The 16,160-nt window shown below is 39.9% G+C and overlaps 1 protein-coding gene across 13 annotated transcripts in view; it reads left to right on the forward strand.

Moving 5' to 3' along the window:
• TMEM132C (transmembrane protein 132C) overlaps window positions 1-15,886 on the forward strand; it is a 211,321-nt gene extending 195,435 nt beyond the window's left edge. For 11 of the 13 annotated variants that reach the window (XM_066979274.1, XM_066979271.1, XM_066979273.1 and 8 more), the window contains 4 exons: window positions 2,177-2,382; window positions 2,859-3,132; window positions 4,176-4,367; window positions 12,790-15,886. In XM_066979274.1, the coding sequence (XP_066835375.1) occupies window positions 2,177-2,382; window positions 2,859-3,132; window positions 4,176-4,367; window positions 12,790-13,989 (1,872 nt within the window). In that variant the 3' untranslated portion in view covers window positions 13,990-15,886. The remainder of the gene's footprint in view (window positions 1-2,176; window positions 2,383-2,858; window positions 3,133-4,175; window positions 4,368-12,789) is intronic. The other 2 variants (XR_010825611.1, XM_066979272.1) reach the window with 2 other exon arrangements.
• Window positions 15,887-16,160: the final 274 nt, after the last annotated feature.

The following is a 16,160-nucleotide window of genomic DNA, read 5'->3' on the forward strand; positions in this document are numbered from 1 at the left end:
CTGAGACCATAGAGGAAGACAAAAATTAGAATCTATGTCAGCCAGGACTTCCTTGTACTTTCATTGAGAGTGTTGTGCAATAGGTAACATTCATTTGTGGTATATTGTTTGGATGTGAATTGCTTTTAACCTCAGCCATCCTCCAATTGCTTTTAACCTCAGCTAAAAATTTGATCTAAGATTCTTCCTAGACTCTCCATCTCTGTTGAAGAGACATTGGCACCTGCAGGGAGAAGGGGAGTAATGCTGCTGAGTGTTGAGAGAGTCACCCACTGGCCATTACAGTTTCCATGCAACTGAGACAGCAGCAGTGTTCAACATCGGCAGCTCAAACATGGGAGCTGAATGCCCCAATATGTCCTAGTGCTCTAAGCAGAAATGACTCTGTGATCAGGCAGTCAAGGCTGTACCTCCTGATATGTGGCCCTTGCTTGCCTCTTCAGTAATTATTTTAGTGAGAAACACTTTCATGATGTTTCCTCTTCCAGAGTGAAGCTGATGCAATGGCACCATAGAAAGCAAGAGTAGCAGATTTAGGGCAGGGTTCTGAGTCACTCTGCTGTATTATATACTACATTATGCACCTCTGCTACATAGTACTTTTAGATTAGATCAAACAGCCTAGTGTGAACAAAGTCCATTTCTGTATTGCCATTCAAGTTGCCTTGTAAAAATACAGCATGCCGTTTGTATTGATAAAATGAAGGAATTTCTGCCACCTTCAGACTTTTAAACCTGTCTTAGATGGTCTGAGGGAGAAGCCTAGACAAACAGGTGGGTCTTCTATTGTAGCATGTAGCACTGTTTTCAGTACCCAGAGTCAGCATAACCCTCTTAGGGAGTGAGTCATAGAAATGTTTGTATTATGTTCTCTGAAGTTTCCTCTTGCAGTCTCACCATCAAATATTTTACCACAATGTGAGAAGTGCTTACACCTGACAGATGATACAAAGTGGGATGTGTATGTCAAGCTGGGAACAATTTAGCTCCTGTATCGTGGTCACAGAGGACACCTATCTGTTTTATTAGTGTGAGGACATGAACATTTCCAGCAAACAATCTTCATTTGAATACAGTGGTATGGGGAAGGGGAGTGGGGATAAAAGGCAGCAGATGACGTTATAAATGTATGTTCAGGTGGGGAGACACATTGCCACCACTGACGATACTCATTATGGGTGATGAAATACAATTCTGATGGATGGGAGCAAGAACGGGAGTTGAAGAGATTTGCTGGGTTTACTGTTAATTTCTGCAGACATACCAGCTCATTTAGTAATGTAACAGCTCCCATTGCTAGCCACTTAATATATGATTAATGTGCCACAGGATTTCCCCAGACATTTATGACACCTTTAGGAATAGATATGACAATGACTTTATCACATGGAGTCACTTCATACTATTTGCATCCCTCTTAATGATTTATATATTTGGGAGTGATTTTATCACTGGTACTCAGTAAGGTAATAAATGAGAAAACTCAATGGTCTGTAAATTACAACATTGATTAAAGAAGCAATTCCTGATATAACTCTTACATGACTATGATAATGCTTGCTTATATTTCAGGACGGTATTTACATGTTAATGATAAATCTACTGCAGTGTTTAGAAATACTTTACAGCTTTAACCAAAATGAAAACCTTTATAAACATATAATTTTATTGTGGAGGGAAGGAGTAGGATTCTGTTATTCCTCAGTGGAAATATCCACTACAGAGCCAGCTTTGTCTTGAAGACTGAAAGCAGTGTCACCCCCTGCTGAAGGTCAAAACTCATTGGGTAGAGCTTTGGTTTGCTGCTTACCTCCACTGAGGCCTGTTATGGTTTGTTGGGTTCCTCTTGGCCAAGCTGTGAAGGAGCTGTGCTCATTATGAACTCCACAGCACTGTGATCAGCTAGTGGCTCACCACATAGCAAACAGAAAATCAAACACCAGTTTCATAATTGGTATCCAGTTTTTAGGCATCTCCAGAATAATTATGCCTCCTGAATCAATGAAGGATTTTCGTGTTCAGCTGTTTCCATTGTAAAAATCTGTCATTTTCGTGCATTAAGAGATGGGAGTCTTTTTTGATTATTTTGGGGGTTTGAGGTGCCAGGGTTACACTTCAAGCCTGTTTTGTCTCAGCAATTACCTTCTCTTCTTTCTCTCTTTCCCCCTCACCTTAGGTTTCTGACAGATGTGACTATGTTTATGTCAATGGTAAAGAAATGAAAGGCAAGGTGAACGCACTCGTGAACTTCACCTACCAGTATCTGAGTGCTCCTCTGCAAATCACAGTCTGGGTTCCACGCCTGCCTCTTCAGATCGACATTTCGGACACAGAACTGAGCCAAATAAAAGGCTGGCGAGTCCCCGTGGTTTCCAACAAAAGGTGGGTTTGAGATGCTCAATTTCTCGGGTGTTTTTGTGAAATAATAGAGGTGATTTTAACTCGCAGCGAGAACAGCTGCAGCACCTGCACCCACATTGCAGTATGTTTCCTTGAGGAACAGCAGCACTGGAGTCCTCGGCTCTGCACTGGCCATCTGCAGATATAATAAAGGTTTTAAAGTCTGGGGGAGTTCTGTTTGTGTGAGTGTGTCTATCATGTGCAACAGAGAACAATGTGGTGCAACGGTAACTGTTGTTGTTCAGACATTGCAGCTTAGATGAAGAGGTGGTACAGTCCAATTGTATGGCTCTTCATCACACTAAGTAGCCATGAATTAACAATGGTCCTAAGACAATAGAAGGGAGGTCTTAATAACTTAAGGGAGCACTCTCTATTAGCACTTTAACGTTAGTTTTCACTAATGTTCTTGAAAATGCTTTTTTTACACTTTTTTTTTTTTTTTTAAATCAAAAAAGGCCCACCAGAGACAGTGATGACGAGGATGAAGATGAACGGAAAGGGAGAGGATGCACTCTCCAGTACCAGCATGCCATGGTGCGAGTCCTGACGCAGTTCGTAGCTGAGGATTCCAGCCCTTGGGGTCAGCTGAGCTACCTGCTGGGCTCTGACTGGCAGTTTGACATTACAGACCTGGTGATGGATTTTATGAAACTGGAGGAACCTCACATTGCCAAGCTGCAGGAAGGCAGGATTTTGATCGGACGGGAAGTAGGAATGACAACGATGCAGGTACTGTGCTCTGGACTGCCACATTTCTACCACTCTCATAGAGAATCTATGCACGGGCATAAAATATAGTACAGTGTTCTGCTATCTTGAAACTGGATAATTTTCCATTACATTCCTGTGACCTATTAGAGTGTCACACACAGCATTAAGCCAGGGACATTCATCCAAGCTAGCGCATGGTCTGAGGCATGCAGCACGGTCAGAATTGGGAAGCCATACAGCCTTCAGAGACTTTTAGGAAAGGCAGCAACGGCAGGCTCAGTGAGAGCTCTTGTCCCTTATGGATGCAAGCTGCCACCAGTCAGCTGATTGGCACCATTTTAACTTTATGACACAGAAATCTTTAGATAATGCTGATTTGCTTTTGACTTATCTAAACATTAACTCAGGAAACAAAAATACAACCTGGTTAATAACCCTGAAGTACTGATAGTGGATGTTGATGACACCATTTCCCAGTTCTGCCCCAGCTGCACAAAATCTGAGTATAGCTAGTCTATCCAACATGATATGGATATAGTGGAGAAGAAAGTTATTGCATGAACTAGCTGTCCTAAGATCCCATAAGGGCAGTGGTATGGCTGTCAGTTTCATTAACAGGAAAGATTTCCTACTTCCTTGATGTTCCATTAGGAACAGCAAAGATAGAGAAATGAGAATTTTCAAGCGAAGAAATGAAGGGCAAATCCTAAATGTGTCTAACCTCCCTTTAAAATGTTTGGGAGGTAAGTCTGATGAGCTCGTCCATATTGGGACCCAGAGTAACAGAAGACAGTTTTGAATCAACTCTTTTAGTGAAGTGATGCAAATAACACAACAGAGGCTGCATAGTTCTCAGTACTGGCTGCAGTGTTCTCAGCCATACGCTCTCTATTGAATGTTTTTTTCCCACCCTCCACATGAAATCAGACTGTCTTTGCAGTGTGCTTGTCTGCTTCTCCTATGCATAAGATTTTGGGGACAAGAAGGAATGATGACCTTAAGAAATGTTATTTTAAATTATCAGCATTTTTCTAAATTGATTCTTTTGTATTTCTCAAAAGGTTTTGTCTCCTCTGTCTGACTCCATCCTGGCAGAGAAGACAGTGACTGTTCTAGATGACAAAGTGACCATAACAGACCTTGGAGTCCAACTGGTGGCAGGGCTTTCGCTCTTTCTTCAGCCAAGCGCAGCAAGTAATCAGGCTATTGTGGCTACAACCATTGCCCAAGAGCTACTTCATACTCCTAAGCAGGTAGTGTACACTCCGGTTTTTACTGTTGTTGCTGTTTGGGATGGGACAATGTTTTATCAATGTGAATTATAGATGACTTAATTATTTCACTAACAAGTTTAAGACATGTCTATGGTGATTGCTTTTCTCTAGAGTTACTCTGGAATTTTCTTCTCAGTTCTTCCCTTCAGATATGGACCTAATCCACAGTAAAAGTTCTGGCTATACTAAAGTTTGTATTATTTACATTTTTAGTACCCTTTTTTTAAATGATGCCACATCTGTTATTTTTGCAACACAGTCTCTGGACAGAGATCTGTTTGCTCTATGAGCATGCCCTTGTTTTCCATGCCAGAGAGCACAGAGCTCTGTGTATCACAACAATTTAATATTTTGAAGAGCTATAAAATAGAGGAAGAAGAAAGCCAAATACATTTCTTTTACCTCCTGGAGTCACAGCAGACTGCCAGGCTTCCCCGTCCTTTTATTTTTCAGGTGGATTTTGGGGAGTTCATCATTCAGTTCATTAGGGTGTCACTATGCTGATCCTACTTAATTTAAGCCAGCAAATTTCCATCTCTGTAAAAGGAGGCTTTCAAGCAGTGTGTTTTAGGTCACAACCCGTATGGAAAAAAGGACTGGGGAACAACAGCAGATCGAGACAAACAGTTGTTTGGGAACAGATTAAAAACAAGGGTCAATAGCAGCAGAACAAGCTGTATGTTCATTGCTCTTTCAGTCAGTTGATTTGAAGAGTGGGACTGGGGACCATGCAATTAACTCTGTCCACAGCTACTCCTCTCACAGAAACTGTATTTTATCTCACAGAGATAGGGAGAGATTTCAAGTCAAGTTTTATGGCCCATTTTCGTGATTATTGCTACCTAATTTTCTGGAACATAAAAATAATTTAGATTGTTTTATAACTTAGTGACAGGAAAATGTCCAAACTAGAAGGACATGCTGCCCATCTGTTCAATTTACTGCATCCTGTAAACATAAGAAACTTATGTAATTAACCCATCTATACCCTTTCTCCAGGGCTTACAAACCACTTCTGACATATTGTCTTCAGACAAAGATGGTAAAAATGAAAGCCAAAGCACGCTTAACCCAATTCTATTATGTAGACAGAACACCATTTCTCCTGCAGCATCTTTGGAAGAATCATGGCTCTGAGTGCAGATAAAAGAGCTTGTGAATCTGGAAAGGTTGCACAGATATATCATCAGCTACTCAGATTTGTATCTAATTTGTCCTGAGTATGCAAACATATTTATCAAAAATAGTTTATGACGTGTTAAGATGCAACATTTCAGTAGTGCACAACATGACGTCTACTGCCTGAGCCTACAGAGAGCACTACTGGATTGTGTTTATTAAAGATACTGACTGTAAAGCAGGAGGCAAGAGAAAATCAATCAAGTTTTTCTCAGTAAAAGTAGATCAAAATCTGTTAAAATCTGGAAAAATCAGGAACTAGACTCTGTGAGAAGGCAGTGGGAAAAAAGAAAAAAAAAAAAAGTAATAGTAATTCAAGATCTGGTATGCCCAAAGGAAATTTTGTTGCTTAGCAGGCATCCCAAATCAGTCAGTTTTCCTACTCATTCCACGTATGGCATCTTCTGTTCCAGTTTCCTGCAAACATACACCAGTGTGCTCTTGTGGAATCCCGCTTCAGTCACTGCCTCTCCTTCCAGCTGCTCCAGTCTGGAGCCTTCTATCCCCATTGCCTCTGCCTGCCCACCACCACCTCCTCTTCACCAGGAGAAAGAGAAGTGTCCTGTAGCTTTTTTTTTTTTCTTTTTTTGCATCACATGAAGTAAAAGACAGGAATAGTTTTCACTCTAGAAAATACACTGACGGGAAGAGTCTTAGCACATGAGTGGCCTGTAAGAGTCACATATGACTTTTTCTTTCATTGGCAGTTTGAATGCAGGATATAACATTTAAGTCACTTGCCCTTAGAAGAATTAATGCAAATGCAGTAATGCTTGTGACTAAATTTAACAAGAAGTAATTAGTGAATTGGAGTATGCCAGCTGAGATCCTTAGTGAACTGGAATTTCAGAAGGCGAGTGCTGAGTGCTTTCTGAAAATCAAGCCCTTTTGAAAGAGGGTTTTTTTCAGAGGTGCAGCCCAGAACTAAGCATATACTTGAATATTGAAAGGACTTCATTATTTATGTGTGTCAATTCTTCTCACAGAGGTTTATAAATGACCCAAATAACTCATGCAAACCTTACTGATGAAGCTGAAAAAAAAAATAACAGTAAAGACAGCTGAAGGTTTAATTTTTCTCAGGAATTATTGTATGTTTCAATATTGTTATATGGAAAAAAAATAGTTCTTATTCAAATATTTTCCTTGGCTACGCTTTAATATCTTCAATAGCCAAACCTCAACATAGATTAGCAAATGTCCTTGGGTAATTGGTACTCTGGCAGGCTCAATATTGTCCCTAGCAGATTTAGCAGTACGTCTGTGTAGTGCAATGGAAGGCATAAAGCATTTATACAGGTTGTGTTATTACAGATCCTTCAATATCATAGGAGTGAATTTAGTATTTTAGCTGTGACTTTCAGTGAACATAATGACTAGATTAGTTCCTTGATTATAATGACCGCACCATTTCTGCGTAAGTAGGCCAAGGCAGCAAGGCACGAGTCCTGAAAAGTTGGCAGTTTTTCCAAATACTTAGCAATCCAAAGAGGATAAGTCAAAGTTTTTTATTTTGGATGACTAAAGTTAGAAATCTCTATCTGTGCTTTGGCAACTCATTACCTGAGGTCACCTTGAGTGATGCTGAGTCCATGCCTCCTTTTCTTGAAATCATGGGGTCATCTTTGGTACTAAAAGTGGATCGATTATTTAGGTGCCTAAAAATAAACTCAGGTTAAACAACTTTTAAACATCAAAGCTGAAATATCTTCTGAAAATTTGGAAACTGTAGCTGTATGCAGTCTATTTTTAGTGGCCATCTGCTCAGGTAGAAAAGCTGTTCCATTTGGCTTGCAGACCTTTGGTAAAATAAACACGGCCATCTTAAAGCTTTCTTCCAAATGTAAATAAAAGAAAATCTTCAGTGTTTAGGTCTTTTCTGATCTGAAGGAGCTTCAAGGCCTCTTACATTTCAGCTGGCTCTGCAGAGGAAACTCACAGTCATATCATAGATTTTTCATCACTGTAGGGTATTGCATGTGGTCTAATAGACCGAAATGGGAGTGGATAAAATAAAATTAAAAGGAAAGCCTTTAATAAATAGCTGTGTGTATTAATATATGTCTCAGTGCTACTGGAAAATTCAAGACATTTTCTTAGGAAAAAAAAAAAAGAACGATGTTAGCACTTGCTAAAGGCCAAGTTCTTCTCCTTCACATGTGTAGCTCCTGTTGACATCAGTGACAAGACCCAACCCTGTGAGGTCACCTGTAACCTCAGGGAGTGTCCTCTGAAATGTCAGCTGTCTTCTGACAGGGGGCAAGGATGCTCAGCACCACCTGAATGAGGACGACAAGCTGGAGTTACTTACAACTTCCTGCCCCTTGGATTGACACAATACTATCCTGGTTTAGCTTATGTCCTTCACACAAACAGGGAGTTCACTGACATCTCACAGTTAAATAATGGATATTGAGAGTACTTTTATGGTATGGTTTCATTACCCCATTCTAGTAATATAAATTACTCTTAAATTGGATTTCTATCTTCTTTAAACAGAGCAATGTAATGGCACATGAGTATGACAAAGGAAATAAGCAGCATGGGAAAGAGAAAGGATGTGTAGTTAGATAAGAATCTGAATTCTTCCCTTGCAAATACAAGCAAATTCCCACTGGAAAGGACTGTCACATTAGCAGATTGGACAAAAAGGAGAGAAAGAAATACACAGTAGGGGAATGCATTTTTTGAATTAAGATCTGAGTGTTGGCTGCCTTTCATTTCCACATCATAACGATCAAGTCCAATTTTTACTGCACAAGCCACAGGCTTAAAAATAAATGCACATGTAATTCTTTGATATTTCATGTGATAAAATAGCCTGGGAAACCCATTTCAGCATTCAAGTCCGCAGATAAAACAATCAGAGCTGGTGTAATAGAGGCAGCTGAGAACAGTGTTCCTTTTCCTTTATTTTAGGGAGGAATGTTTTCTACAGAGCCATTCTGCTCTCCCTTTCTTTCCTTTGGTGTCCTGCCTCTCTCCAAGACTGCTGCAGCTGACCCCAGCAATTTAGGGCTTATTCACAACTACTTTTATTTGTGCTTTGGTGAATAAAGACCATTAAAAGGGTTCTTAATTCTGGGCATGAAATGAAATGAAACATACTGATCAGTCCTCTCATGCATATTTCTAAGCAGTAGAATTCTCTCAAATGCAATCAGTCCTACACATTTTATTCACCCAGTTTTTGCTTGAAGTATACAAGGTATCATGCCCTGGTATCAAGCTGATCCCAGCTTTTTTTGAGCAAGTATTGAAGGACACTCTGTAATCACAATCTTTCATAGTGAAAGGTTTCTAGTGATGCTGACTGTGATGCCACAGATGGGCTCAGTGGAACATAGTAAGATAAGCAGTCTTTCAAGTGTTTTATAAGGCTTTAGAGGGCAAAATAATCATCACTATGGCTCCCAGATTTTCATAGGCAACCTGTGCAAGTCCCGGCACTGCAGGACTCATTAGATTTCTGACTAATATGCTTTGTGCTGAGCTTCCAAACCAGCTCTGCTTCCCACATTCAGGTTGCCTTTTGGAATGTGAGCCTGGTTGTTTTTACTAGGTGGAACAGACACAGCCAGCAAACAGTGGTGTTTGTGGTCAGCTCGTACAGGGGAGTTTGAAGCATTCCAGATCAGGAAGAACACAGCTCCTCAGGGATTGCTGATTTCCATTAGTGTCATGTTACTTATTTATCCTAGAAATTTCCCCATAGTTTAATCCACCTAAATATAACGTGGATAATAAAAGATAACAATACTAATAGAAAGCAAAATGCAAGCTTATCCAAGAAGATTTATCAAGTGGTATCTTTGGACTGATAAACAGCAATGTAATTCAGGGCCAGAAAAGGTGTTGAAGGTGCAGTGGATCACAAAAAACTGGCAAACTTGCTTATATGGTCTGTAGCTATAACTGGAATTGAGAAGGTAAACAGCAAAAGCACTAGAGAAAATGTATCCTGATAAAAGGGTTTTTTAATGTGCTTAGGGAAATCATGGTATTTGGTAATCGACAGTGGTTGTGGAGAACAGTTTCTTCACCTCTTCCAGATTGGATTGTTCTGTCATTAATGTGATCTAATGTACAGTATCTGACTCACTTCACGTCATCACAGTCACCATATAAATCAACCTGTTCTCTAAGAGACACTGACACTAATGTGTGGTTGTGGTTCATTTGTTCATAGAGTGCAATTGAGTATTCATGTGTGTGCATAAGTGAAAGAGAGAGGAAAAGTAGAGGAAAGAAAGGAGAGAGAATCCCTCAAACTATTTGTTTATGCTTAATAATTAATGAACACAAGCATTTGTCATTTCATTGTTGAGGGCATCAGACTGGGGGCAGCAGCTTAGCAGGTAAGAAGGCACCAATCCATCTTCATCTGCTGATGGTAATTGTAGGACCCTGTCAGAGATTCGGAGGGGATTTATTGACGTGGTACGTAGGATTTGCAGAAACAGCTCTTTGAAGGACACGGTACTAAATCATTTCTTTTTTCTTTCTTTTTTTTTTTTTTCTTTTTAGCTTTTCAGAATTTATAATCATTTGGGAAATTTACTTCCTTCCCCTGTCTTCAGCTTGCCTTTAACGATGTGAATGAGAGGAGCTATCTTTTGCCAAGTGGAATATTTGAGCTGATGCAATGTATTTTGGCAGGATTTGAGATTCTGTCCCTCTCCCTCCTTCCCCCTCCCCTTTTAATTAACATAGCATAAGCATGACAGTGTTGTCTTGTGTTGTGTTGTGCTGTGCTGTGGTATGTTGTGTTGTGTTGGGAAGAAATTGGTTCTTCCTAACCAAAATTGGTCTCTTGGAAATAAAAAATAACTCAGTGCTGGCTGAAAATAAAGGCTAGGCTATTGTACACCCATTATCTATAGTAAATCACATGTGTGTCTGCAAATCTCAGCTAACTGCCATTTCATTCTTCTCTACCTCTGCTTCATAAAACCAAGTGTGCAGGTTAATGGAGGAATGGAAGTGGACAAAATAAAAGTTGTTTTAAAGTTGATTGCAAATTTGTCAAATTATAGCAATTTGGACAAAATTTTCCATGCTGGCTACCTCTTAACCTGAAAGGTACCTGAAGACTGGCAAACCAGAAAGGAGTCAAGACAGGAAAACCAACCAGGGATGTTGATAACTTGAAGAGAACAGCAAAGAAGATTATATGGCTTCTTGTACATCTTCCTCCCCAGTGTGGACAGAGACTTCAGATCCCACAGAGCTGCTCTTCTACCACCAGTAGAACCAATAAAACCTACTTGCACAGCAAGGGCATAACCAAACGTGGGGCTATGCAACACTAGGTATGCTATTTGGCTGTAAAGGAATACACAAAGGATTTAGCAATGCGAATAATCCCTATTTAGAGACAGGATATGATGAAAGTCCACAGCTGAGCAGGGAGGAGGCACAGGCCTTATAGTTTCTGATACTAACCATATAAAACTCTTCATTCGTTTCCTCATTCTGCTCTCCAAAAAAAAGGGTACAACTGATAGGCAATGCCAATCCTATTGTGATGTATAGTTGTAATGATGCTGATGTTTTTGACTTCCATAGGCTGACGAAAAATAAACGTATCTTAGTTACCTCTCTGATAGTACATGAGGCTGCCCTCTATCTCTAGGGAGAAGAAAAGCAATAGGGATTTGAATTACTAGAGGAGATAAATCTTTTTATCTCTACACATATCCATAAGAAAAAAAAAAATCCTTTATTTTCCCATGGATGGATTTGGTCTGCTGTAGATTTTTATGATGTAAATTTCAGCTGTGCCTTGTAGCTCTGTGCTTCAGTCTGTTCAGCCATTTCTCAGTTGTTTCTCTAATGGAAGATCAGCTGTTTTAATTTTCTTATGCATTTCACCCTTTCCAGCTCCTGAGCTACTCTGGCTCTATTTCAGCTCTTTGAATCACCAAGAACTTTGCCTTCTTCCCTGTTGTGCCACAACTTATTTTCCTTCTACCAGTCCCTCAGGAACTTGCTGATAGCACTTTGGAAATCAAATATTCAGTATAGTCCAGCCTACTGCACAGCTAAATGCCCCTTGCTGTTTTCACTGAAAAGCTTTAAATTTAACTAGAAGGGTAGCGATTCCTTTTGTTTATAACCATAGCATAACAAATTGCAACCAATTGGAAACCATATTGGGTTGTAAATTTGTATTATGACTGGACGTTAACAGGGTGGCAATGTCTTTCCCCGATGGTGATTTTCAGCCCAGTTGTTCTGATGTACCCAAGTGTAAAGTTATTAGGGCCGTCTGTGGTTTAAGTCTGGTAAAGAAAAGAACTTTTCTGTGTGAAGTTGCACTCCGGCAATCTGCCTGCATGTCTTCTAGCTAAACAGGCAAGACATAGAGCAAATGAAAAAATAAAGAAATCTCCTGCAAAGAAAGCTACTGAGACGTGGAGAAGTAAATATCTATATCATCTGGATGGAATTCAAATGGCAAAGAGCTGACCTCTAGCTTTGTATGTGCTTCTAATGATGATTTCTAACAGTGCTACCTGCAGAGAACAAAGATAGTCCAATTAAATCCAAGCCATTTGTGCTGTTATCATAGAGATCATACCAGAATCCCCATCCTCCTCTCCTTGAAACAGAAATGCAGTGGAGTTTTCAATTATTTCAAGGATAAAGTGTGTTTTATTTAAAACAAACCTTTCTCCTGCAAAATAGCAATTGTTCCATGAGTCTTTTTCTTTCAGGCGAATCTTTTGCTCTAATCATTTCCAAAATAGTCTGGTAGCTCTTTATCCTTGCTGATTTTTATGCATTGTTTAATTTGACAGCTCCCTGTGACACCTGAGCATGGGCAACATGAGGAAAATAAGTGTTCTGTCAAGTGCCTCTAGTAATTTTTCTGTTTTGTCTTTTCCAGGTTTTGTATGACTGGAATGGCTTGCTTTCTTTATAATCGTGTAAATTGTAGCTTGCTAATGAATACTTTGGTATTGCGGACATCTCATATCAATTATTTCATATGTTCTTTTGCGAAATACTTGCAGGAAGGGTAGCAGTGGAATGTTAGTGAAAAATGTGACCAATGTTCTGCCCCATCAGCTGAAGCTTGGTTTGCTTTAAATGCAGCCCAGAGACATTGTCTCCCATTTCCTCCAGCTGCTGTTCAGAGCTGAGCGATCAATAAGCTGCAGTGGCTTTAGCTGTTCTGTTTAAGATCCTGTCTTTAACCATACCCCTCTTCTTTCAGGAGGCTGTGGTAAGCACCTGGATTCAGTTCAGTGACAGCTCTGTTACTCCGCTGGACATTTATGACCCTAAGGACTTCTCTCTTTCTGCCGTGTCATTAGATGAAGCTGTTGTCTCAATCCACCAGAACGCTGCCTTGAAATGGCCAGTTGTAGCAGCAGAAGGTGAAGGTCAGGGCACATTAATCAAGGTGGACATGATGATTTCTGAAGCCTGCCAAAAGTCCAAGAGGAAAAGTATCCTGGCTGTGGGAAACGGCAACGTCAAAGTCAAGTTCGGCCAGAATGATGCAGACTCTGACCCAGGTGGAGATTATGATGCTGATGAGATTGAAAACCATGCTAGCGACCGGCGGCACAAAGTGTCAGATCAGGAGCGGTATGGCCAGGATGGACGATATTATGGTAGCTCTTCAGCAGAGCGAGAGGAAAGCGCCATCAGGAAAGTCAGCACCACTGCAAAATCTGTAATAAAAAATAAAGTGATGAAAAACAACAGGCTGGATGGTGGCAAACTCTCAGATGATAGCCAGCTGCAGAACATCCCCATAGACTTCACCAACTTCCCTGCTCAAGTAGACCTCCCAAAAGGCAGTGAAGGCATGGAGGAAAATGATCTGGTGCAGACACCCAGAGGCCTTAGCGATTTGGAGATCGGGATGTATGCTCTGCTAGGTGTCTTCTGCCTGGCAATTCTAGTCTTCCTAATAAACTGTGCAACATTTGCACTTAAATACCGTCACAAGCAGGTTCTGGTGGAAGGACAGGCCACCATGACCCATTCCCATGACTGGGTCTGGCTGGGAAATGAAGCAGAACTGCTAGAGAACACAGCAGATGCATCACCTCAGCAGGATGAGCACACAACCATTATTGACCGAGGGACGGGTTGCGAGGAGAGCAACCAGCTCCTCAACGGCAGTGCTCAGAAGAACATTCAGAGCCAGGTTCACAGGCGTGCTGACTCAGGGGGCAAGCTTGTAAAGGACCAGAAATCCGAACCTTTACATTCGCCAACATCTAAACGGAAGCGGGTAAAATTCACAACATTCACTACCATCCCACCCGACGATGGTTGTCCTACTGTCAATTCAATCCTAAGTAGCAATGATGATGACATTAAATGGGTGTGCCAGGATATGGACCTGGGGGACTCCAAAGAGATAAGAAATTACATGGAGAAGTTCAAAGACAAAGTGTAGCTCCTTGCTGTTTTTTAGGGGGTTTAACCACACCTTGATGCCTTCAGTTCTACAATATATATTGGGAGAGAAGAGGGAAAGGGGAAGGAGTCACCAGGAGAAATGATGAGGCAGTTTTTGTAATCAGGGAAAGAAATTTGCCAAACTGTCCACGGTTAGTTTTTTTTCATTTAGGTTTTTCACTTTGTTTTGTTTTTCCAACAGTTATTCTGCTATTCGCGGATTTAAGAAGTGGAATATAAATAGCAGAAAGGAACAAGGAAATGGTATGATCAATATAATGAACTGGACAAGGTGAGGTTGTGAAAATGTATTTTATGGGTCATAGAAACGATAATGATACTAAGGTTTCAAAGTACCAAAACTATTCAGGAAAAAAAAAAAAGAGAGAGAGAGAGAGAAAGAGAATATAAGACCATGAAAAGAATAAGCAAGAGACAAACAATGACTTGTTTATATTACTAATAGAACATCCCAATTTTGGACATATGACCTGTAAGGAGACTTTTTAGACTGATATTCAGGCTGGTTCTTTCTATTCCTTCATTTGAAGTGAAGATGTGTCTTTGGTATTGAATATGAAGGAGAAAGAAATTACCAGGTAGTTTTAGTTTTACTTATCTGATTGTCTTATAAGTTGAAACAGAATAATTTTCCCTTTCATAATATTCTTCTAAATATTTTAAAAACAGGAAAAAATTCAACCCAGTAAGTTCACAGTGGACCAAAAATATTTTATTTCTAAGTTAGCTGTAAGTAATCTGCTGTCATTTAAAGAATTCAGAGGATACATACTGACTAATAATCTCTATGTGGTGTCTCTTCTGAAAGCAAAAGCCTCAGTTGTTTCACCCTAGCTAAAAATATGTTCTGTTTGGAAGGAGTGTTCATTTTACTTTCAGGTTTGGATTGTTTGTTTCATTGTTTGTTTTAAATCTCCACAACCAAAGTTCCCACGTTTCACCAAGGGAAGAAGGTGCTTGTTTATGTTAGTACATTGAAATAATAACCAATGGGAGTGCTCCCTGGTGTATTTTAAGTGTACCTGGAATGGACACCATGCAGGTCAAATATGTACAGTCTGGATTTTTTTTTTTTCTGAGTCCATGAATTCATGATTTCATTCTATAATCTCTGTTTATTCCAATGTCACCAGCTCTCACCAAACTCTGAAGCTAGAGGAATGGACTTTAGGACACTGATTGTCCTCAGACTTGCATTTCCTTGTACTGGGAGAGCTGGCCTCAGGACAGACTGTTGGGAGGGGAGAAAATATTACTGAAGGAAGATCAAGAAATAACAGCAATTTTTATTTTATTTTATGTTATTTTATTGACATTAGACCAGCTAAGACGGAAAAATTTAGACTAGATTGTACAGCTGTTGTTTTGTATTAAAAATAAAAAATCATAATACAAAACCAGTAATGAATCTAAAGCAAATGCAAAATAGAGCCATACATTCATTGTGTAAACTGGCTGAACCCCATTGACTCAGTGCCAGTTTAGACCAATGGAAGATGCAGATCAAAATCTATACAATGAGGAAACCACTGACAAACCAAAACCTTCTGTAACTCGAAGGAAGATGGTATATCCAACTATCCAACCTTTTGGAAAGCAGTATTATTTCTTGACTGTTAGCCAGAAGCACTTGCATAGTCCTGTCTTTATTCATGGATTTTTTTTTAATTACTAAACTCAGTAGTTTGTTGGTTTTTTGTTGTTGTTGTTTGTTTGTTGTTTTTTTCTTGGACAAAATCAAGCCTGCCACACAGTAACATAGATGGACGTTTTAACAAGATAAGCCTAGTATGCATTGTAGACTGAAAGAATGTAATATTTATTTATACATGTTATACAAATTGTAATTAAAATGCTTTACATGGCTTGACAAATTAACCTCTCTTTTCTGAGGGGAGGGGGCTGTTTCTGTCATTTCTGTGTTGGAGTACTGCAACCACTGCCTAACAGCTGAAACAAAATTTAAGGCACTTTCTGAAGAGAAGAGAATAGAGATGTATAAAAGTTCTTCACCGCTCTGACCCTTCCTTTGTGAACCTCTTCCCCTTCCCACCCAACATGTGGTGATGATGATGGATGGCAGGAGAAGACAGAAGTCAGGCACAGTTCATGGCAGTGTCACTATTAATCTTGCTCAACTTCATGCTT

Source organism: Anser cygnoides, chromosome 17 (genome assembly GCF_040182565.1).
Source record: "Anser cygnoides isolate HZ-2024a breed goose chromosome 17, Taihu_goose_T2T_genome, whole genome shotgun sequence".
In the NCBI taxonomy this organism is placed as follows: domain Eukaryota; kingdom Metazoa; phylum Chordata; class Aves; order Anseriformes; family Anatidae; genus Anser; species Anser cygnoides.